General features: G+C 33.6%; 3 protein-coding genes across 4 annotated transcripts; 2 read left to right on the top strand and 1 right to left on the bottom strand.

The window, feature by feature from the left end:
• Positions 1-1,774: 1,774 nt before the first annotated feature.
• On the top strand, positions 1,775-10,600 carry LOC100867641 (uncharacterized). Of its 2 annotated transcripts, XM_003690972.4 has the most exons (7): positions 1,775-3,246; positions 3,759-4,307; positions 5,672-5,905; positions 7,131-7,291; positions 7,405-7,805; positions 8,413-8,490; positions 10,211-10,600. In XM_003690972.4, the coding sequence occupies exons 2-7, from the start codon at positions 3,951-3,953 to the stop codon at positions 10,354-10,356; spliced, it is 1,377 nt and encodes a 458-aa protein (XP_003691020.2). In that variant the 5' UTR covers positions 1,775-3,246; positions 3,759-3,950; the 3' UTR covers positions 10,357-10,600. The 2 variants fall into 2 exon arrangements, with proteins under 2 accessions (XP_003691020.2, XP_086764329.1); XM_086908203.1 differs by lacking the exons at positions 1,775-3,246; positions 3,759-4,307 and adding an exon at positions 4,853-5,496.
• Positions 10,601-11,411: 811 nt separating this feature from the next.
• On the top strand, positions 11,412-15,589 carry LOC100866643 (inositol polyphosphate 5-phosphatase K). The gene is made up of 10 exons (XM_086908204.1): positions 11,412-11,502; positions 11,665-11,769; positions 12,026-12,142; positions 12,229-12,306; positions 12,454-12,601; positions 12,698-12,873; positions 13,017-13,244; positions 13,323-13,476; positions 13,603-13,792; positions 13,918-15,589. The coding sequence occupies exons 2-10, from the start codon at positions 11,744-11,746 to the stop codon at positions 14,091-14,093; spliced, it is 1,293 nt and encodes a 430-aa protein (XP_086764330.1). The 5' UTR covers positions 11,412-11,502; positions 11,665-11,743; the 3' UTR covers positions 14,094-15,589.
• Positions 15,590-15,780: 191 nt separating this feature from the next.
• LOC100867309 (G protein-coupled receptor Mth2) lies at positions 15,781-21,106 on the bottom strand. Its single transcript, XM_003690969.4, has 7 exons — positions 20,731-21,106; positions 19,795-20,433; positions 19,013-19,254; positions 18,470-18,636; positions 18,155-18,388; positions 17,477-17,749; positions 15,781-17,138 (listed from the first exon to the last, which is right to left on the bottom strand). Exons 2-7 carry the CDS (start codon positions 19,906-19,908, stop codon positions 16,663-16,665), a joined length of 1,506 nt encoding a protein of 501 aa, XP_003691017.3. The 5' UTR covers positions 19,909-20,433; positions 20,731-21,106; the 3' UTR covers positions 15,781-16,662.
• Between the last annotated feature and the right edge of the window lie 877 nt (positions 21,107-21,983).

The raw sequence follows: 21,983 nt of genomic DNA, 5'->3' as shown, positions 1-21,983 counted from the left end.
CTCGAAAAGTTTTTCGTGGGCGCAATTATCGGCAGAACGATTTCCTTCGTTCGCGCCGCTACATGACTTTATTTAGCTTTAGTTTGTTGAAACCGGTTGAAAGCGACTTCTCTCCTCTCCTTACTGCAATACCGAGAGTTCGGTGCTCCGCATCATTTAGGGTTCCTCGGGTGGAGGAAGGAATTTCGCGTTCACCACGCTCCACAGCTTCCTTTCGCATAGAGGTAATCCTTTTCGTACAGAGAGAGAGAGAGAGAGATATCACTTCATATCGTACGTTACAATTTATTCGAGAATCTCTATTCATTCGGTCTTCTTTTCTTTTTTTATCACTTTTTCCTTAAAATACTGTGATGAATGACAAAAGCCGCAAAAACATAAGAATCGAAAAAGAAGAATCTCGGAGAGGTTAGGTTATGTAAATAAAGTTTTTAAAATGAAAAAAATAATAAACGAACTAACAAATTGTAATGTATATAAAAACTCGAACGTGCAATTGATTTTTAAAAAGAATGGAATGGAATGGAACTTGTTGGAATTTTTAAAAAAGCTTCACAATCTTCGATGAACGAGCGTTCAAGTGCGAAGAAATTCGGTCAGGGCCGTCGTCACTCGACTCGATCTTCCGCTTTTTGCCATTAAAGAGTCGCGTCTTAATTATCCTTTTTTTTCCCCCCTTCTCCCTCTTCCTCCCCCTTCTGCCCTCCCTCCTCCCCTCCTATCCGACGATGCTTGTAAATTAAATTCCACGGTTGGCTAACGTACGGAGAGAGGAAAGCGGATCAACGGTGTGGCTCGCGTTAGATCGAGCGTGGGCAGCTTGCGTCATTAAGCATAGTAAGTTACGGTACAAGAATGACTTTGGCTTTGGCGGAGAAAGTGACCGGGTGTGGCTATTGCGAAACATTGTACATCGCACGCATTTGTATATATATATGTATATATATATATATATATACACACAGTGCACAGCTCTTTGACAACCTCCTATTGTTCTTTCCCCCCTTCGACGTTTAAGAAGACGTTATTTCTACGAATAAAAATTTTCATTCTCTCGTGCGAATCCCATTTCTAACAGCGATTATGTTGTTTTAGCAAGGAAATTTCTCTCTTCTCGATCTGTAAATCGCTTCGTTGTACGAAGAGTAGAGCAGCTTTTTCCTAGCTCGCTCGTACGGGCGAGATAAACATAGTTGAGAACATTGTTTTCGGAAGAAGAAGCGTAAGGCGCGTTCTCGAACTTGATTATCGGAGGATGGTGGATGAACCAAACGGTTTGTCCGGTTTTCGAGGTAGAGTTCATCGAACCCTTGGGTTGCAAGGGATTGATCGTGTGTATGGGCTACCGAACGTGTCGCACGTTCGCAAACGATCATTGATCTGTGACGCCTACATGTTATCTAGCCCGAGCTTATATATATATATATATATATCGAGATTCGCCGTTTATAATTAGATCCAGAAAGGAGAAACATTCTCTCTCGCGTTATCACTTTCACACGAATTATTTTACGATTTCTAGGCCAAGGTAAATAATTTCCACCGGCTCTCAAGTTAAATTATTTTATTCCATTTTCGAGTCGAATCGAACGTCGTGCAACGATCTATTTGAACCTCGCAAAGGGAAATAACTGTTGTGATAACTCGTCTTCTCTACAACAGGTTTCTTAAATGAAAAAGACAGTAGTGGAATTTTCCGTGAGAATATCTCTCATTTTTCATTCGGCCCAGAGAAACAACGTTGAACGTTTCTTCGATCGTTCCACGTCCTAGAAGTGGAGGCTTCGCCTTCTTTCCTCTAGGAGGCTCTTCTTCGCGGTTGCAATTCTTTGGGGGGTTGCCATTGTTGAAAACTTTTTCGAGGTTATTACACGTACGATATGTAAATGGCGTGGCCGGGTCCGGTCCTCGGAGGACCAGCTCCTTCCTTCCTTTTCTCTCTCTCTCTCTCGTTCCTCTCTCTATTTCTCTTTTATTCCACACTGATCCTTCTCTCATCTTGACAGGGGCGGATCAGATCGAAGCCAACCTCCGACACGATAAAGTGGAACTGTAGCGCGATAATAGCTGGCATAATTAAAATTCACTTTTCCCCTCTCCCTCCCCCTCCCTTTTTTCTCTCTTTCTTTTTAACAATTTACACACGCGGAGAAAGGAACACGTTCCCTTTTTAAAATCGGACACCGTCACTTAATTACGTCACTTGAGATACGATCGATTTTACATTTATCAAAGTTTGGAAAAGAAATTGATTCGTACACTTGTCGGGTAAAGTTTTCTGCTCGGGTCTAGTTTCTTGCATAATGCATGAGGTAACTCGATCGTTTATTAAAATTAATTTCAAGTTAATCCAAACCGATTATTTAAATATAATAATAATAACTGTCGCGTTTATAAATATATACGACGTAAGATAATTGATAAAAAAATATCTTTTTTTCTCTCTCTCTCTCTCTTCAAAATTCAATAGAAGATCACGATTAATTGATCGTGCGTGGAAAATGGAAAATTTGGAGAAAAATTTTGAACGAGAGATATCAATTTCTTTTTTCTTTTCTTCCGAATAGTATCTTTCCTCTTCTCGATCGATTGATTATTAATCGATCGTGCATTTTCGAAAATTCAATAGAAAATTTCTAAATAATATCTACGCGAAAAATCTTCTCGATCGATTAATCGATGGAAAAAGAAAATTTGATCGGGAAGATTCGCGTGGATCCGCTCCTGTTGTGTGCCACTACCACCTCAGCATCGTCATCACCATCTCCCTGGCTCCTCCGTAACGGATAGGCTTCACCTCCAGAACGGAACTCCAGTCTGCTTCCAGTTTCTCCCTCGAGAATGCTTGTTGGCTTAGTCGGAGTTTGGCTCTCACAACGCGCGCTTCGTGGCCACTCCGCCGACTTTGTCCCGCCGGAGAATCCCATCAATCCATGCCCTCTCACTGAAAATTATTTTCATTCAGTATCGAGGATCTTGGAAACAGCTTTCGTTAACAGTGTTCGTTGACCCATTAGTAGCGAAGTAGTAGCGAAAAATCGTTCTCGAGGATAGGAAAAAAAAAAAAAAAAAAGAAAAGAAAGAAAGAAAAACGTGTTCTTCAGATTCAGATTCGACGATAGTGTTCGTTAATATTAAGGGAATTGACGAGACAAAGAGTATCGTTATCGTTCGGGGAAGAAGAGAAGAAAGAAAAGAATGTGTGGAAACGGATATCGAAGGCAGACAATGATCGACACTTGAAAGGTTCACTTATTAAACACGATCTACGACACGAACATAGGCGAACTTCCAATATTTCGATGTTTTTATCACGCATGCGCCGTAACCACGCATGCTCGTTTCCACTTGTTTTTTATTCTGGTTTTACTCAGCCCGTGCTTCACTCTACTTACGCCTGACCCTGTTCATAATAATTAATGGTGTTAAACTCCGTGAATGCCTGCGGACTGGTCATGCTTGGCGGAGAATAGGCCTCCTCGTTTCGTCCATGCTTTTAATACTCGTCAATTTTTCAAAAACAGTCGACCATTCCAATATAGAATTTTAACCGCGCGAAAACACGTAACGAACCTTTACTCTGGTAAATCTCTTGTAACCAGAGAGTTTCAAACATTCGAGTGGATAGATAATCGATCCTTTTCATATATTAAAAAGAATACGTTTTTTGCTTACACATCCCGATCCAAAATTAATTCCTCTCGCTCCAGAAACGAATCGGTGTAATTATATAAGAGGACGGAATCGATTGATTGCAGGTGTCCTATTCGTCGCGGGGAAGGTAGGCGGGCGGATGTAAGGATGCGCTTACGCAGGAAACGGTGCATGTCCCGTCGGTGACGTTGAAAGAAAGAAAAGACAAAGTTGTAGAACGAGAAAGAGCGAGCGAGAGAAGAAAGAAAAGAGAGAAGAAGAGTGCATAGACAGAGCGCGGAAGCACGGATGACGCGATGAGACTGAGCCCGATCATCCTGTCGTGGGCCACGGCGAGTTGGCTCGGTCCAACCGGAACTACGGCGGCCCAATCCTCGAACGACTACGAGCTGTCCACGGAATTCTTCCTGGTCCCCGGCGACGTAGCGATGGACAGGAACGGGCTGGCGAGCGTGGCGAGTGTCATCAGCGTCCCTGCCCCGAACAGGACCGTTTCGGTGCTCAAAACGCCCCCGAAGAAGGAGGCCGAGCCCGACACCCGATCGTACCCGAGGTCCTTGCTCAGGCAACGACCCTGGGCTCTTCCTCTGGCCGCCCTCAGCGCTGCCACGATGCTCCTCATGGCTGGCTTCGAGGTTTTCGTACTGCTCAAGGTCGGTTCGTTTACCTTTGCCTTATCGACTTACATCTTGCGTATCCAAACCGATCTCCCTCGATCGCGATCTCTCGCTGGGGGGGGAGCACGCTTTATATATCTTTTTCAGTGTACTTTTTTTAATAAAACTCGCCAACTTTGATTCACTCGTTCGATATTTATTTTCACGAATGCTAGGAATCGTGTCATGGCGATTAATTCGTTGGTTGGAAAATGGACGATTTATAACTCGATTCTTCCGGAAGTGGAACGAGACGACGTGGGGAAAAGCGGGGGAGGAAGATGTTGTTGTTGTCGTAGTTGCTTCCAATTGAGCCGATCTCGCGTGCAATGATACGAAACGTGGTGCATTTGTCTCTAATCGTCGAGAAGTGGATTAATAGAGCTCGAAGAGAGAGAGAGAGAGAGAAATGTTCTTGTCTTTTCACGTAGACGACACGTAGACGACGAAACGCGGGGATTTTATGGTAATTGTTCTCGTTCGCGCTTCGACAAGCTCCAATAACCGCGGCACGCTCGCAATTTCGAGCGGGACCTAGGCCTAGTTTGCATAGTGGCGACTGCCAAGTTTCCTCTGTTCGTGTCGTCTGCTCGTAGCGACACACTCCATTGAACGGCAGCTTTCCACAACAAATTTGATATACTTGTGTGTACAAACTAATGTAACGTGATGGTGTCGAATTATTGTCGAGCAAAGTTTTCATTTCAATTTTTTAATTCACAATATCGACACTTGTAATGACATAATATTTGACGCGAAAAATCGAATCAAAAATCGAATTTCTGTTTTCTTTGCAAACGATTTAATTACGAGAGAAAATTAATCGAGAACAAAGCGTGTACGCGATGTTGAACAAACGATCGATTTGTTTATACGAATTAATACAGATATAGATCGTTTTCGTTCTTTTCCACGCTTATTTTATCTTTATTAGCCATTCCAATTAGTGAAATTAAATCTCGTTTATTACAATGAAAACTGTGTGTATATAACGAACGTGAATCAATTCTGCGAACAATCTTTATCTCGTATCTCTTCGTGTTTATTTACATTAACATAGAAACACAAAATTAGGGAAATGAGAATTCAACCTTGGGAAGAAGCATACATTTACACGATTACACTTTCTTTTATTGCCGTATCGAGATCCAACTTGTTAAAGGGAAAAAAAAAAAATCAGAGCATGGTGAAACATCAACGTTATTATTTTCTTTTCCAGAATTTCTTTTTTTTTTTTTTTTTTTTTTTTTAGAATAAACATTCTCTCCGAGTTTCGAAGAGAATGACGAGTTACGTGTTATTATTTAAGAAAAATTAACAACAACAACAACAACAATAATAATAATAATAATATTTTTCAGGCAAGAGTAACCGCGCCGAATAGACGACATTTATTTTTGGGACAAGCTCTACTTTTAGGCCTCTTCCTACTGGCAGGACTCTCGGCGGCGGCCTCGCTCAGCCAAAACCCTCTCTCATGCGCTGCATTTCGATTAGTCGGTTTGCCCGCCGCTCTCGTCTTCGCAGCCTTGCTGGTTAAATGCGTGTTCCTGCTCTCGTTAAATAGCGGTGTTTATCTACCGGCGCCTTATCAAGTGAGTTAACATATCGCTAAAGAGAAATATAATTAGTCGGCATCGCACGTCGACACACATTACGATACTATTTAATTAACGTTTTACGCAAAGTAACGTTCAAATTTAATATTCTTGATAAAATTGCGAGTAAAACTTTTTTCTCTCTGTTTAATCGATTTAGATTTAAATTAAAATCCGGAGGCAGTGCGCAAGTTTGGTTTTCAGAAATTTACGAATAAAATAATACAAATCGAATTCAATTATGCTTCTCGTCGAAAACAACAACAAGTATTCCTCTTCTTCTTATTTCACAGAAATTGGAAGTAACAAAATATGAGAAATATGACTTTTTCTTTTTCTATTCTAATTATAACATAATATTATTTTCGTTGCACACGAAAATTTTCTTCGACCTGGACGATCGTTCACTTTCCATCGATTCGATCGATTCGCCTCGACGACTCGTATTCGCTTCGAAGCTTCACACATCGAGGCAAGTCTCTTTATTTAAAAGGGACTGATCGAGAATTAGAATCGAAAGTTGCGAGGCGGTGTGAATAGGGCTTTAGAAAACTCGTGGCCGGCAGAAACTCGTGGAACAACTCTCACGAGGAGGATGCACGAACGAGGATTTTTCTTATTTCGTCGTGTGCCCGTCGAGATCCGGATGTCGATCCCGATCCACGCTATTTGTACGCGCGGGATCTGAATGGAAAGCAATAGTTTGCACGCCCGCTACCAATGGCAGTAGGTGCAACTGTTGTTGCACTCGTTAAGCACGCCCTTCCTCGTTCGTCGAATGCAACATTAATATACCAGCCGACATTTTCTTCGCCGCGGATAACGGATTCAACGGGTTTTCTTTTATTGCCCGCTCACATATGATTACGCGCGTTAAAGGAAGCGACGATAAGAGTGGAAACCAGTTTATGAAATAACTTGTTGGAAGCAAATGAAAAATATAAATAATCATCCCTTTTCCTCGTCCAATAATTCCCCCCCCCCCCCGTTTATAATCACGTTTTCGTTTAATGGAAGCCCTGGCCGTCCATCTGGCTGGGGAACTGGTTGTTCACAGATGAATTATAGCGCGACAACAAGCAGAATGTTAATTGGGGATGCCGTCGTAATAATTACCGGCATTCTATCGGCGTTAATCGATCAAACATCGAAAAACCATACTTTTTCTTCGAGAGGAAGCTTATATAATAAGATTATATACATATATCTCTGCTCGTTACAGGCACTGGTATTGGGATTCGCAGTACTCGTGCAGGTGGCTATCGTCGGCCAATGGTTTTACGGGGAGCCGCCCGTGGTGGTCCAAGTGCCACAGAGCGCAGGGCAAAACTCAACAATGTCCTGTTGCAAGACCCCGGTTGGGCAGATAGTCGCTTCCCTCGGGTATAATAAAACTTGTAAAATTCTTTCTCTCCTTTCTCCCATCTCTCTTCTTTCTTGAAAAGGAAATAAATTTCGAGATGGGAAGGAAGTTGAAAAAGGTTTCTTTTCCCCAGGTATCCGGGCGCGTTGCTGGTCGCGGTTGCTTGTTTGGCGGTTCGGGCGCGCGGGGTCCGCGACAACAACCGGGAGGCGGCGTTCATCGGCCTCGCCGTCGGTCTGTCGCTTCCGATTTGGGTGTCGAGCGCGATCGGCTCGGTGGCAGCCTCGACGGAGAGCGACAGGGAGGCTTGGCTCGCCTACGGCCTACTGGCCACCTCCCTTCTCGTCTTCCTGACCATGTTCCTGCCCAAGGGTCGACAGTTGGCCGCCCTCGGCCGAGAGGCGTCCGCGACGGTGATCCGCGACCGGGACGACGCGCTCAGCTCGCTTCCTGGCAGCGGTTACTCGCCCTCCTTCTTCCACTTCAAACCGGCAGAAGCCTCTTTGAAGAGAAAGATGCATTACCATAGCGGCGGTACGTTTACAATATGCCAATTACTTGTCCGCCTTTTTCACCACGATTAAATCGAGTTGACCAGCTTGTTGAACGCCTAAGCGATCGATTCTGATGCTTGAATACTGATGTTAACTTTTTTTCTTTTCAAAGTGTCTGATATTTTTTTCGAATGAAAATAATATACTTTCCAGAAATTGAGTCGAGAGCGATTTCACCGTGGCTTTTTTTTTTTTTTTTCTTTTTCTTTTCGAACAGCGTAAATTTCACCTGTATTTTCACGCACGCACCTCCCAGTTTCCACCGTTCCGTTTCGATCCGTTTCACACGGTGTCAACACTAGCGACGACTCTCGTCGTGCTCTTATCCGTGTAAACTCGGTGTAGATGTAAGTTGCGAGAAGAAAGGGAATGATTAATTAAAGTTTAAATTAGTATAAAAGTTGTTACGAAAAGGAAAAAGTAAAAATGCGTCTAATTTATGATGCACGTTGTTTACGATCACATCTGATAATAACGATATCAATTAGATAATATCGATTATCAATTTTTTGAATTTAACGAAAAATGAGTAATAAATTTTGAAATTAAAATTCGTGTATGATCGATGCATTTTTTTTTATCTTCAGATCGCGTGGCATTAGTCTCGTCCGCTATACCTGGATGTACTGCTTGCAGGCATGGTGGAAGCCCAATATACTCGGACGGTAAGTCCCTGAGAATTGATTAGAGTTGGAAAATATCGACGAGGCGATTAAAATAACGGAGAAAAAGTTCACATCTATCTATGATAAAAATAATTGAAAATACATTTATATATTTTTCATCGAAACCGCGTGTAACATCGCAATGCGAAATGAATTGTTATCGTGATCGAAAGAAGCAGAAAGATATCACTGTAGGTATTGCAGTAATTCTGTTCAAATATCTGAATTCGTTTTTTTTCTCCTCTCGAGTGAATTCCCCTTCCAAACTTTTCTTCCGTTACGACGTCGCCTCTAGCGACCTTCACCTCGAGGAACGAACGAAAGGGAGGAAAAATCTCTTACTGGAAAGGTGGAGAGGGAGAAAGTTTCGAGGCGGAGGTCAAGCGCTTCTCCAAGAATTAAACTGGAAGGGGAAACAAATCCCGTTAGATCAGACGACGCTAGTTAATCGGTGACCTGTTGTTGGTGACTGATCAAACTTTTTTCCACGAGCGAGAAAGAACGAGAAAAATTCTCTTCCCTCCCCGATGAGTAAAAGTTTGAGCAAAAAATTTTTTCGTACATGCATAATATCCGTCGGATATTATCCAAAGATGATTATATCGGAGAAAAGAAAATTTTAATTCTTGAATATAATATCATTGATAAGTTTTGTCCTTAAAAATTAAGAAGGAAACGTTTCAAGTATGTTAGATTCGTGATGCATCTGTTTACCGTAACGTCTATTATTACGAGTAGGGCGTGGATTACTACATATTGCGAGGCAGAGGTCACTAGCCTGCAAAGCATAAACTATCCTCTTATTTACGATACCGTAATTGTAATATATTTGCTATCGTAATATCCACTCAATATTTTATGATTTTCCGATTAAACTTATAAATCAAATTTTAATGAATTCAAAAATTCAATTGAGATTTTTATCTTTTTTTCAATTGAGAAACATTCTTTTGTTCGATCATTGTACACGTACATATAATATATATATTTTCCAGAAAGTTAATCAAACAACGAATTTCTATTTATCTTCGGAATGGAATATCAATCATATAAATCGATGATAATTTTTATTTTATTTTTAAGATTAACAATTTTATTTCCTATTTTCTCATCTATTCTTCTACGTTATGTTAATTTCCGATAAGGGATATTGATCACTTTCATTTCGTTTTCTTCATGACGATACAATTTCAAAAATAATGAAATTAGTCGACCGTGACGAGAAACTTTCAAATAATGATAAGTTTGCAAGCAATGTGACAGGTATGACCCATTTTCAAATGCGGTTACGTTTCCAGAACAATTGTACCTCTTAAATGGAGATTCTGTATCAACACTGTTAAATATCCGCACTTTACACGTAATTTCTTAAAACTATAATATCTCTAAAAATTTTCAGTTCATTTAATACATGAAAACAAAAATAAAATAATATCATATTCATATACTCGTATATGAAATAGAAATATTTTTCAAATAAATTTGTTATAAAAATTACGCTTCGCTGCTTAACACGACCGGAAGAATAAGCGGACACGCGACATTTTTATCCTTACCGGAAACCAATAACAAGTTTCGGTAGACCATAAATACAGATAACGAATTTAGTCATGTTCCTCAAGCGTATTTTAAAAGTTTTAAAATTTCTACATATATATATATATATTCGATTATTAGTAATTTTAAATAATAGATTAATCGAGAAATAAATATTTTTCAGATGTTCACAGTCCGATGGAAACGTTCGTCTTACCACCACCAGGCATGTACTTAAGACCAGAAGACGCGGGAAATTTGTATACTACTCTATCAGCAAATCCCAATGTATTTTTTCAACGAGCAGCTCATCCCGGGATGATGTATTGATAAATGCTTTCAAATAAAAATCCGTGAATTTGACGAAAGAATTGCTTCTTTTTATATTTTTAAATTTTTAAAAGATAACAATGAAACAATGAATTTTATTTTCTGTTCGCTTATCTTGTTATTGTAAATAACAACATGTTCGAGTATCGTTCCAGATTTATTATTTTATTATAAAAATAACGTTCGATTATCAAATCAAATTATAGTAATCGGATAAATTAAAATAAAAATACGATTAAGTTTTTTTTATGTCTTAATTTTTTTTTATTCCATATTACGTTTAAATTAAATATACTATACAGTATATACCATATACTGTAAAGTTGAATGATAACAAAGAAAAGTGTTTACACAATGGATTAAAAACAGATAGATTTTTCTTTTCTTTGTGTTATTTTTATCTATTAATGACTCATTTTCATTTAATTGCCATTCTTGCAATAATTCTTCTTGTTATAAAACAATTAGTTCTAGAATACACACCAGAGTGTTAGTATCGTTTTTAATTTCGATAAATTTTGGAATTAAAGATTTATTTTATTTATCGTTTTTTTTAATAATCATTCGAAATTAAACTCTTCAAAAAGAATTTCAGTATTCATCTATTTTCGTTTAATTTATTTAAATTATTCAATATTTTTGATTTATCGAATGAATTGACACATTGGCTTATATATTGAAAATAATTTTAATTTACATTTATAATATTTTTATTCTCATATTATTTTTTTAATAAATTTAATAATAAGTAAAATTTAAAAAAATATTATTCAATTTTACTTTCAAGTGCTACTATTTATAGATGATAATATTCACAGTAAGTAGAACTCTTTAAATCAATTAATTAAAGTAAAAAAACGGGACTAATTAAATTCTATTAATTAAAATAAAAAAGCAATTCAAAGAACTAAAGTTAATATAATAATTTATTTAATCTTTTCTCGCAACCAAACATACACTTATATATATAATTGCTGTATTTTCTCTATTATAATTGCAATATACTTTAAGTAATTATGCGTATATATGCATATAGTGAGTATGTAAACGACAGGTTGCTTTTTTGACGTCATGTTCCTAGTCTAAAGAAGATACTTTCTTTACAGATGTCAACGGTATGATTCTTTGTACAAATATTATTTCGATGTATCCTAATATAAAAGTAATGTGATTTTTGTAATTTCTTTGTTGCAATACTTGTTAATAATATTTTAATGAAAATTTAAAACGAAGAAATTATTTAATCGATTATTGACATTTATTATGCCATTTCTTAACCTATAAAACATGTTGGAAAACATTGCATAGTCACTATAGTGTACCTGATTTTTAATGTTAATAAAATTAAAGTAAAATTTTGTTACAACTTAAAACATAATATTTAAAAATGGCTGACAAATTGAAATATCTTAGGTAAGTAAAATTTTTGTAAAACTTTTTTATCTATATATTTTTTATTCAATATTTTTTTTTTTCTGATTAAACACATATTATATTACACTGTAACTTTTTATCTTACTTATATTTCATGTTTAAATGATGAATTAAAAATTAATAATATCAAATTAAAGATATTCGCTTGTTATTATATTTGATCAATTTATTGATTGTTTATATTTTATTATAAATAATTTTAATAATAAATTAATTAAATTTATTATGTATTTAGAATATATTTTGTTACATGGAATGTGGCAACAAAATATCCAGAACAAAGTTTGAATAAACTCCTTGATCTCAATAATATTAACAATTCAAGAACATTAGCTGATTTATATTTTATTGGGTATATATAATTTTTTTTATATAAATATATGTATCATATATAAAATATATACATAATTAAAGTTATAAATTTATTATACATATTAGATTACAAGAAGTTAAAGCTCAACCACAAAATATGGTAATGGATATATTCTTTGAAGATCCATGGACTAAATCTTTTAGGTATAAATATAAAAATGAAAAATATTAATACAATAAGCCTAATTGTACATGTAGTAATTAATAATTAATTTCTGAAAATTATTAATTGTTATGTTAATTTGTTCTTTTCTCGTCAGAAAAGAATTTTATTATTTAAAATTTTTGTAGAGAAGTGTTAAAGAAGTATGATTATGTAAAAATACGTACACAGCGTTTACAGGGTCTTGTTCTAAATATTTTTTGCTTGAGAAAACATATCACACATTTAAGATCGATAGAAACTCAATATACACGAACAGGATGTGGAGGCATGTGGGTAAGACAAAATTTTGCATAATTATTTTAAATATGATTGCATTATGATGAAATTGTTTTTTAATTTTTTTTAATAAAAAAAATATGTTATTTACAGGGAAACAAAGGTGCAGTGAGTATAAGACTAAATATATATGGAATTAACATGTGTGTAGTTAATACACACTTGACACCACATGATCATTTATTGGCAGATAGAATTATGGATTATAATACAATACTTACAAATCATAGCTTTAGCAATCCAGACACTTCAAGAATATTATTCCATGAGTAAGTAATTATTTTTTGAATTGGTAATTTAATTTGAGATAAATAAATTAATTTTCTATAAATATAAATAGTATAATATTTTTTATAAATATTATATTTGCAATAATATTGTTCATCAATTATATTATTATTTCTATATATAGTTATGTATTTTGGATTGGAGATTTAAATTTTCGATTACATGGAGAAGATTTAACTGCCACAGAGATTGACTTATTGGTTAAAAAAAACCAATTAACAACCTTGTTAACTAAAGATCAATTGAAAATGGTAATGGAAAAGGGAGAAGCTTTTGCTGAATTGAATGAAAGTGCTATTACATTCCCGCCTACTTATAAATATGAATTTGCATCTCAAGAATTTGATCTTAAGTAATATTTATTATTATATTTCGAAATTTTCATTTTTCTTTTTTTTTTAAACTAAAAATTTTTCTTTTTTCATGTTAGACGTCGACCATCATGGACTGATAGAATTTTGTACAGAGTAAATGCAAATATTTACGATGATATTAAATTAAATGTTATTCAGCATAATTATAAAAGTCATTCCAATTATATACAATCAGATCATAAACCTGTTACTGGTGAATTTGACATTATTGTAAGATTTTATAGATCATAAGAATCATTAATAATAATAATTAGAAAAAAATGAAATTTGATGAAATTTAATTAAAATTAATTATGATAAAAATTATTAGTACAAAGATTTACATTATATTTACAGATCAGACCATGTATAGAAGATTATGGTGTAGAATTTCAACCAGTATCATCTTGGTTTATAGATGAAGAAAATTCAGTGTCATATAAATTATTGGGAGATGCCAGACCTGCTAGTGGTGACTGGGTAGGTTTATTTCCCAATGAATTTTCCAGTTTAGATGAATATATTGTTTATGAATATGTGGGTCGAGGTAAGATATTATAATTTTATTATAATTCTTTAAATATATCAATTATTTTATTTTATTTATATTTTCACATTAAATACATCACAATTATTTCATCGAATTTATGATAAAAATTAAATTTATATTAGGTAAATCATCGCCAATTCCTTTTGAACCTCATTCGATTATTGAACGAATTTATTTTAATGATACCGCTCTCCGAGCACCTGGAATGTATCGTTTGGTTTATGTTGCTCAGCGAGGAAATCTTTTGGGAATTTTAGGCGTTAGTCCACCTTTTCCAGGCCATCACAGACCTATCTGATAAATTTTAATTAGTTTTTCAATCAATAGTTTATGCGTCATAATCACCAATAATAACCAGTGATAATTACTTAACATATAATTGTGACACTTTATGTATGTTCAAAAATTATCAAATTCATATGAATAGTTTCACCGAATGATTGAATATTATTTTATTCAAATGTAGTTTTTTGAGCTTTATGATTTTGTTATCTTCTTATAATAGTTATTTCTAAAAGATTAGAATATTACTTTACATTTATGCTTATACAACATATACATTAAATGAACTTTAAAGAATATTAACGATTTAAGTTGGTTTATAAAATATCTTTATTTGTTTTATGATAATAAATAGAGATAATTGTAGAGAAAAAATTGAATATCTTCAAGAATATTATCTTTTAGTATGTTATTTGATCTTATGAACATTGATATATATGAAATATGCACATTGAAGGTATCTCTCTTTTCAAGATATCTGATATTTGAAATTATATATCGATTTTGTTATAGTAAACCTTTAATGTGTTTACTATTATTTTTCAAACAAATTTAATATTATATTATATATTAATTTTTTATTCTCTTATATTAATTATCTTGTAATTATAATAATTAAATTATTGTATGCTACATAAAATGCATAGTGACTGAAAAAGTTACAAAAAGCAAGTTTTATTTAAATTTTTTATACAAATTTATTTTATTTATATTAAAATGATAATTTTTGTTAATCACCATTTTGCATTATTATAGAATTAGAAAGAGCTTACATTAGAAACTTTTGCACACTTGATATGTTATAATTATGTATATGTGTAATTATGTATAAATGTAAATTTTCTTGAAATTTGAATGATCAAATATTTAAAATGAAAAAAAATTACCAAGTACACAAATGTATTATTCGGTAAATAATTTTCAATAATAATTTCTTTTAAACAACTTTAAAGTAAATAATTTAATTAATAAAAAAAAAGTATATTTTTGTAATAAATTTTTAAAAATTAGTCCTTATTTTATCACATAATTTAATATTTTTATACATAAAATGATGTATAAAATTTTGTTGAAATAGTATTTACTGGATAATGCAATAGCAAATATACGCATAAATGTGAAGAATACTCTCTAAATGATACAATGTAACTTGTACAACATTAATGTTCAAAAATTACTTTAGGTACCTGGTTTGGGTTATTAATTATTACCCAAAAGCATTAATGCTTAATTGTTTTACATTACAGAGCTTATAACGAGTATGCCAATGTTATTTTGCGTACTTAATGTTCGAAAAAGCACTCGTAGATAATAATCAATATTTATTATTTTGTTAAGAAATTTTTCGTTTTGATCGGTAAAATATTGTAATAATTGTGGCAATGGATTTGGTTATACAAATCCATACTATTTTATTTTTATATAATACTTTAGAAACAGAAATAAAGCAAACAAATGTATACTGTAGTATCAAAAGATACAAATAAATAATATTTTTCATTGGTCAAAAAATTTCTTAAATATCATTTATGATTTTATATGTTGAAATAAATATATTGAGATGATATCTATTCCTAATACAAAAACGAGGATACTTAAAACGATAATAATTAATACAAGAATATTTAATATTAATATAATACACAAAATAAATAATATATTTCTTTTTTAACTACAAACATAAATATTGATTAAATTTAAAAAAAAACAATATTTATTAAAAAAATGATACATAAATAAATGAAATTGATACTGAATATCTTTAATTAACAATAACATTGCATGTTATTTTATATCTAAAAATTATTAAAAATTTTTTAATGTCAGATTCAAAAAATGTATATGCATATTCCACACACACATATATATATATATATATATATATATAAACTTATCTGGTTTCTTATTATTACATAATCAATATACATACAATTTGCATATATCATAAAATAATTTGCAGATGTTTTTATATCAATCAAAACAAGTTTTTAAGAAGCAGGCTATAATTCTCCAAAAATATGAATAAATTTATTAAATAATATAAATTCACCTTAAAAATAAATTATATATTTTATCAAATCTCTTTTTTACTAATTTTTATCATATTTGTTTTTGAATAATAAAATCTAACAATTAAATGTAAATACATATATATATATATACTTACACACAATCTATGACTTCTAGTTTTCATTAATATAAAATTATTCTTTATTCATAACACATAATCAAGTTCTTTTAAATAAATTATTGCTTATTTGAAATCAAGATGATATACAAAATAAATTGTTATGCATAATGTTAATGAAATATATTGTTCATGTGATGTGAGTTAACTAATTTCTTCTAACTCATTAATTAATAAATAATAATTCGATAAGTCTTGTTTAAAATAAATACGTAAAAATCGTCAATTTTTGCATATTTGACTAATTCAATACTTTATAAATAAGTTATACTAAAATTGTACATCTCTTCAAGGAACTTTCAAATATTTTCGGCAGTTGATTTGTTATCCTTTCATGATGTTTCAACAAGTTTGAGAAAGGATCGAAAAATAAATTACTTTTAAGCAATAATCATGTCTATCTAGGCACAGGATCACCATTCATCATCTGAAGCAGACCCAATTCCATGCTTCCAATTTCTCGTTCTGGTATTTCATTAATACCTCGAAATTTTTGTATTCTATTCCATATAAAGTCTCTTGGTGGCCTTCGTAGCACGAACAAACCAAAAATAAGAACACCTTGAAGAGCGTTTACGAGGTCGAAAGAGGACCAATCGAAGGAATCTCCATCGATGTACCAGGATATTAATTCCATCGTCCAATTGAGGCTCATCAAGAAAAAAATTAGCATGCAGACAAATGCGGTTCTCATTAAATATCGAAGGGTCCTTCGATCGTTTTGATCCACTGGTTCGTTTCTTCTGAGACGTCTCAAGTCAAGTTCCCTTTGATATTTAGTCAATTTGATGAAAGTTAAAATAAAAAGAATCACATTCCCGAGAAGAAGCAATCCAATTGGTATATAAAAATATGGTATCGCTTCGTCTTCAGCTGCAAATTAGAATAATAAGAATAATAATTTTAAAAATTTTATTGATTTAACAATGGTATGTTTGTTTTAATATTTTTCTGTATATTATCTATTCTATTTATTTTTTATTCTTTTATATTATCATTTATACGTATTTCAACGTTAATATGATTAATATTCCGTGAAATTTTTTTTTATCGATAGAGGTTAAATTGAAATCAAAAGAATTTCTTGAAAATGTCGTAGGAATAAAAATAAGAACGACATAGTGTCCTTATTATATCATTCAATAGATTATATACTACTCACTCAAAATGTTTCATGTTAATCTGAAATGAAATTCAAATACTTAACTTACCTTTGAACGAACAACTTTCCTTGCCGGAATTCTTCACGTAAGTCGCAGGTATCATCGGATTAAGATCCATGATCATTGAGACAAGGATAAGTATCACCGAGGGACCCCAACACCATAAAGAGTACCAAAAGAATAACGTTCTTGATTCTGTCCTTTTGCAGTTTTCTCTGTTCCTACATTTACCGACGTAGAAACGCACTAATAACCACATTTCAATGCACATCGCATTTAGCCAGAAAAAGCACGCGACGAAGGAGAATTGGATAATGAATGCTGGAAAATTCAATCGCACTGTTGATCTTAAATTCTATAAAACAACATTGGTTTTTGCTATATCATTCTATTCCATAATATTCCACTGTCGCTAATTACATTGTGTACGGTAACAATAGAATACAATTTCATTCATTTGAACTCGTTAAAGAATATATTATGACTTATGTAACTAGAATTTATATAATGCGTGTTCATTGTTTCTTTTCGCTATTTAGAATTTTATATTTTATATCATTTAAATAATAAGAAACAGTTAAGTTCAGATACAATTCTATCGTATAGCAATATCTGATAATTTCTTAGATAAGGATACTCGAGAATTTTTTTTCGTGCAAGTAACTTTATCTACATTTAATGACTACATGTTTTATTAGATACGTATTATCAAATATATCATCTTACCTATATTTGTACAAGTTTGGTTCGACAATTCTATATTCCATAATTGTATGATTACCAACATGACGAAAGCAAGAGCCAAACATCCGCAATAACGACACACTGCTTTCCCATATACGTCTCTCAACTCTGGTGTAAGAGAATACGCAGCGATCGTAAGAATTAAGAATGGTACGGATATTAAAAGGCCGCAAGCGTAGATCGTAATTCGAGAGTCTGCGGTTATTATTACGCGATCTGAAACAATTTCGTTAATGTTAATACGCGAATCAACACGTGGATCGATTTTATCAACAACGTGTATATTTCAGGGCTCACCTTCAGGAAAACACACGAAAGTGTTGATTCCCATCTCTGGAATAATTTCTATGCAATAATCGATTCCGGGTTGCAATATTTTTGGCTCGTGTTCGGGTGCAAATATCGAGCCATTCGTTAATAATACATGAAAATCTTGCGCGTCTTCGTTCGAATTTAAAATGTATCTGGAGAATAATGCAAAATTTTATTTTATTTTTTTTTTTCTTCAAACCATATCCTCGATGTATGCCCGATAGTTTTAGCATTCTCAGAAACACAGCGGATAGATTAAGATAATATTTAAAATTAATTGCAATCATTATTTGCATTTGAATTGAAAAAAGAATGCTACTCATCCTTGAATATGTTATAAAACTTGAATACAAAGAATGCACGATATTACGATACGAGATTTAGAGATGAAACTCTAAATTTTTTCTTTTTCTTTTCACACTTGAGAAAGAACGCACGATATATTCAAGCAAAAGTTAAAAGTAAAATTAATTAATATTAATTCAAGCTGTGTGAAGTGTGTACGTAATTTGAATATTTTGTACTCACTTTTTGTATTTACAGGGATTTCCAATAATGGCGACAAATGGACTTCGAACCTCGCCGGGGACTTGATAACCAGAATCATTAAAATTATAGAAAATAGGAGAGAAATTTTCGCTAATGAAGGGATTCATGACTGCGCAAACCGTTTTGCCAGTTACGTTTATCACAAAAGCTTCTCCTATGGGGCAACATTTTCCAACCACAGGTAAATTTTCGTACTCGTCGAGTTTTATCGTCTTGTTTTCCTGTAAGGATAACAAAATCGAAGGTCGTTTTTACAATATCGATCTTAAAAATTTATCTTATCAAAGGAATTCGGTATCCAACCTCGAGAATTTCATTGATAAAATAATATAGCGTGAACAGTGACACTTTAAAACAGTTGAAACAATAAACGATATTTGAATAGAATGAATTATTTAATCTTATTATGTAAATTATCGCGCAATACGATTTAAAAGTGTTTATCCATTTTTCCATTTTTCAGAGAGCTTTATTTCAATCACGTGAATTGCATAAATATTCATTTACATGAACAAGATTTTCAAAGTTGATCTTTCCTTTGAATTTTCCTCAAAACAAATTTCAACGAACGAAGAATCCATTTCTCGTGTTTCGATTATATTATAAAAAAAAAAAACTACTTCGTTACAATTTCTATCCAAGATACTTTTCATTGTCAAGCATTTTATACATATCAATCTTTTTATAACTTCGATTGATTTAAAAATTGATCTTATCGTATTTAAAGATTATCTTTGGACGAACAAAGTAATAATACTTACGAAAGGGATCGAATGAATGATCGGTGGTTCATCTTCCATGCGAGCTGTGCAAATCGTCAACCCGCGAAAAAAAATCTGCAATAACGCTAAAAATATTTTCACGCCTCCAGACATTTTTCTTTCTCTCGGATTTTCAACACTGTCGAACAACACCGTTCCTTAAACACTTCTGTAAAACTTCTGTTTCTCCTTTTCCAAAATTTTCCAAATTTCAAAAGTCAACAGTTGCACGAATTTCCTTCCTTTCGTTCAATGAAAATATCCTTGTTGCCCGAAACTCGAAGAAACTTCACCCAGAGAGAAGTAGAAAATTCGAAAATTGGACGTTGTTAACGACATTTTATATACTTCTCCCAACTCTCGTGTCTCCTGGTATTCTCTGACTGCGCTTTCTTTCGCAGGATGATCGTCGCTTTGCTCGCTTGAAATTATATCAGAACAACGGTTCTGAAGACAGATTTCAGGTAACAGAATTATTATTATTATTCCAAGACATTACACGCGCATCGAGCGAGTTTACACAACCCTCCCCCCTTCTCTGATTATTTTCTCACTTTTCAGATCGAATACTTTCTGTCGAAGAGCAAGATCATTTCGGTATATTTAACTGAAGAAAAATCTTCGTAATTCGAACGAGGCCTGGAACAACAAACAGCCTTGCTTAATCAATGTCGTTACTTAATCAATCATAATCGCGTAAGGTAACTTTAAAGAAGCGTTTATCCTCTTCGGGGGGGATCACCGAAAGATTAGTCATCAAACGCGAAGTGAAAACCCGAGGAATTAAAAAAAAAAAAGAGGAAAAAAATAAAACGAATGATGAGAAACATTCGAGTGTAATAAAAGTGAAACGATCGATTTCAAAAGGAAACGAGAAGAGGATCGTATCTTCGATAGTAAGATTAAGAAAGGATGAAAAAAAGTGTGATATAATACCTGTTCACATCCACTTGAGAAACTCGATCACAAGCATGGAAACAACGCGTTCGTATTGAAATTACGTAATTTTTATCTCACTGTTACAATTATCATCGCGCCTTTGATTGATCCGTGAGAGGGGGGAGGAAAAAAAAAAAAAAAAAAGAAGACGAGAAATTCCAACGAGAAAGATTCGAAGCATTCGAACAAATTGTACATTCGCTCGCGAAAATTCGATCGAATTGAAATGAAATATCCAATTGAAATTTAGCGAATCACGTAATATATACACATAATAATGTATCGAAATTCACGCGGCTCACCCATCGATGTCCGCCGGCGTACTGGCCGCACTCCTCGAGGCACAAGGCCTTTATTTATCAGTGCACGATTACTCGTACGATGCATCATACGTACATTCTTAGATCGGGTGGACAGGTGTTGTAATTACACATCGTTTTCGCATCGATGGATCATTCAGAACGAAACGAAAGAGTTTCCCTTTATCGAATTGTTATCGCTTCGATTTCTCTTTTTTTCGTTAATTAAAAAATAAATACACACGCGAATATACACGTTTAATTTACATAAATTTTTAAAGTAAAATAGATAATCACACGAGTTACTTGAACGATAAATTTCTACTTGGATCGATCCAATTTAATTTATCAATATTTTTGTGATTCGCGCTGTTCTGCTTATTATCTGTTATCTCCCGCAAAGAATCACGAGGCACATTGACGATCAAGAATATCGGGGTCGATAAGATCGTTTCGGATCTCTGTATAAAAAAATTGCCCACTCCTCAAGCGGAGAGTACGAGGTGCACGATGAAAGGGTACAAAATGCTCCAAATTTTTTTTTTTTTTTTTTCTTTCTTCGAAATAAAAAGTTTGAATCGAAACGAAAACGTCCGGATTAAATTTATTTTTGCCCTCGTTCGTTGAAATGAAACGTGTAATAATAAGAAGGAAATAATAATGCGAAGGAAAATTCAATGAATTCGCGATATCGGTCAACCTCCCTTTCTACTCGTTAAAAAATACCTTTACGAACGATATCCGCACAATGTGACGTAATATCGAAGAAATTTCTCTATTATCGCCGATCGAGATGACGTGAGCGTAGAATCATACGACGAAATATAGTTTTAGAAATGTTGTTACAAATATCACTTCCGCGAAACGCAAGCTGTGTTTGAATTTTCCCCGAATCCGGGGTGGATCGGCCAGTCATAGGAACCGTTGTTATTCCTCCGTCGTGATTCCAGG

This window comes from Apis florea, unplaced genomic scaffold (assembly GCF_048593485.1).
Source record: "Apis florea isolate Af1SG1 unplaced genomic scaffold, ASM4859348v1 contig_3068_pilon, whole genome shotgun sequence".
Taxonomy (NCBI): domain Eukaryota; kingdom Metazoa; phylum Arthropoda; class Insecta; order Hymenoptera; family Apidae; genus Apis; species Apis florea.
This window is presented reverse-complemented; position numbering and strand designations above follow the sequence as displayed.

What these genes read in the sequence shown, in the direction of transcription:
- LOC100867641 (XM_003690972.4), top strand. Translation starts at nt 3,951, where the DNA reads ATGAGACTGAGCCCGATCATCCTGTCGTGGGCCACGGCGAGTTGGCTC. An exon ending in CAGATAGTCGCTTCCCTCGG is followed by an intron (nt 7,292 to 7,404) that starts GTATAATAAAAC and finishes TCTTTTCCCCAG; the next exon opens with GTATCCGGGCGCGTTGCTGG. An exon ending in AAGCCCAATATACTCGGACG is followed by an intron (nt 8,491 to 10,210) that starts GTAAGTCCCTGA and finishes AATATTTTTCAG; the next exon opens with ATGTTCACAGTCCGATGGAA.
- LOC100866643 (XM_086908204.1), top strand. Translation starts at nt 11,744, where the DNA reads ATGGCTGACAAATTGAAATATCTTAG. An exon ending in TCTCAAGAATTTGATCTTAA is followed by an intron (nt 13,245 to 13,322) that starts GTAATATTTATT and finishes TTTTCATGTTAG; the next exon opens with ACGTCGACCATCATGGACTG. An exon ending in CTGGTGAATTTGACATTATT is followed by an intron (nt 13,477 to 13,602) that starts GTAAGATTTTAT and finishes TTATATTTACAG; the next exon opens with ATCAGACCATGTATAGAAGA.
- LOC100867309 (XM_003690969.4), bottom strand. Translation starts at nt 19,908, where the DNA reads ATGTCTGGAGGCGTGAAAATATTTTTAGCGTTATTGCAGATTTTTTTT. An exon ending in AATCCCTGTAAATACAAAAA is followed by an intron (nt 18,637 to 19,012) that starts GTGAGTACAAAA and finishes ATTATTCTCCAG; the next exon opens with ATACATTTTAAATTCGAACG. An exon ending in CCAAACTTGTACAAATATAG is followed by an intron (nt 17,750 to 18,154) that starts GTAAGATGATAT and finishes TGAATTTTCCAG; the next exon opens with CATTCATTATCCAATTCTCC.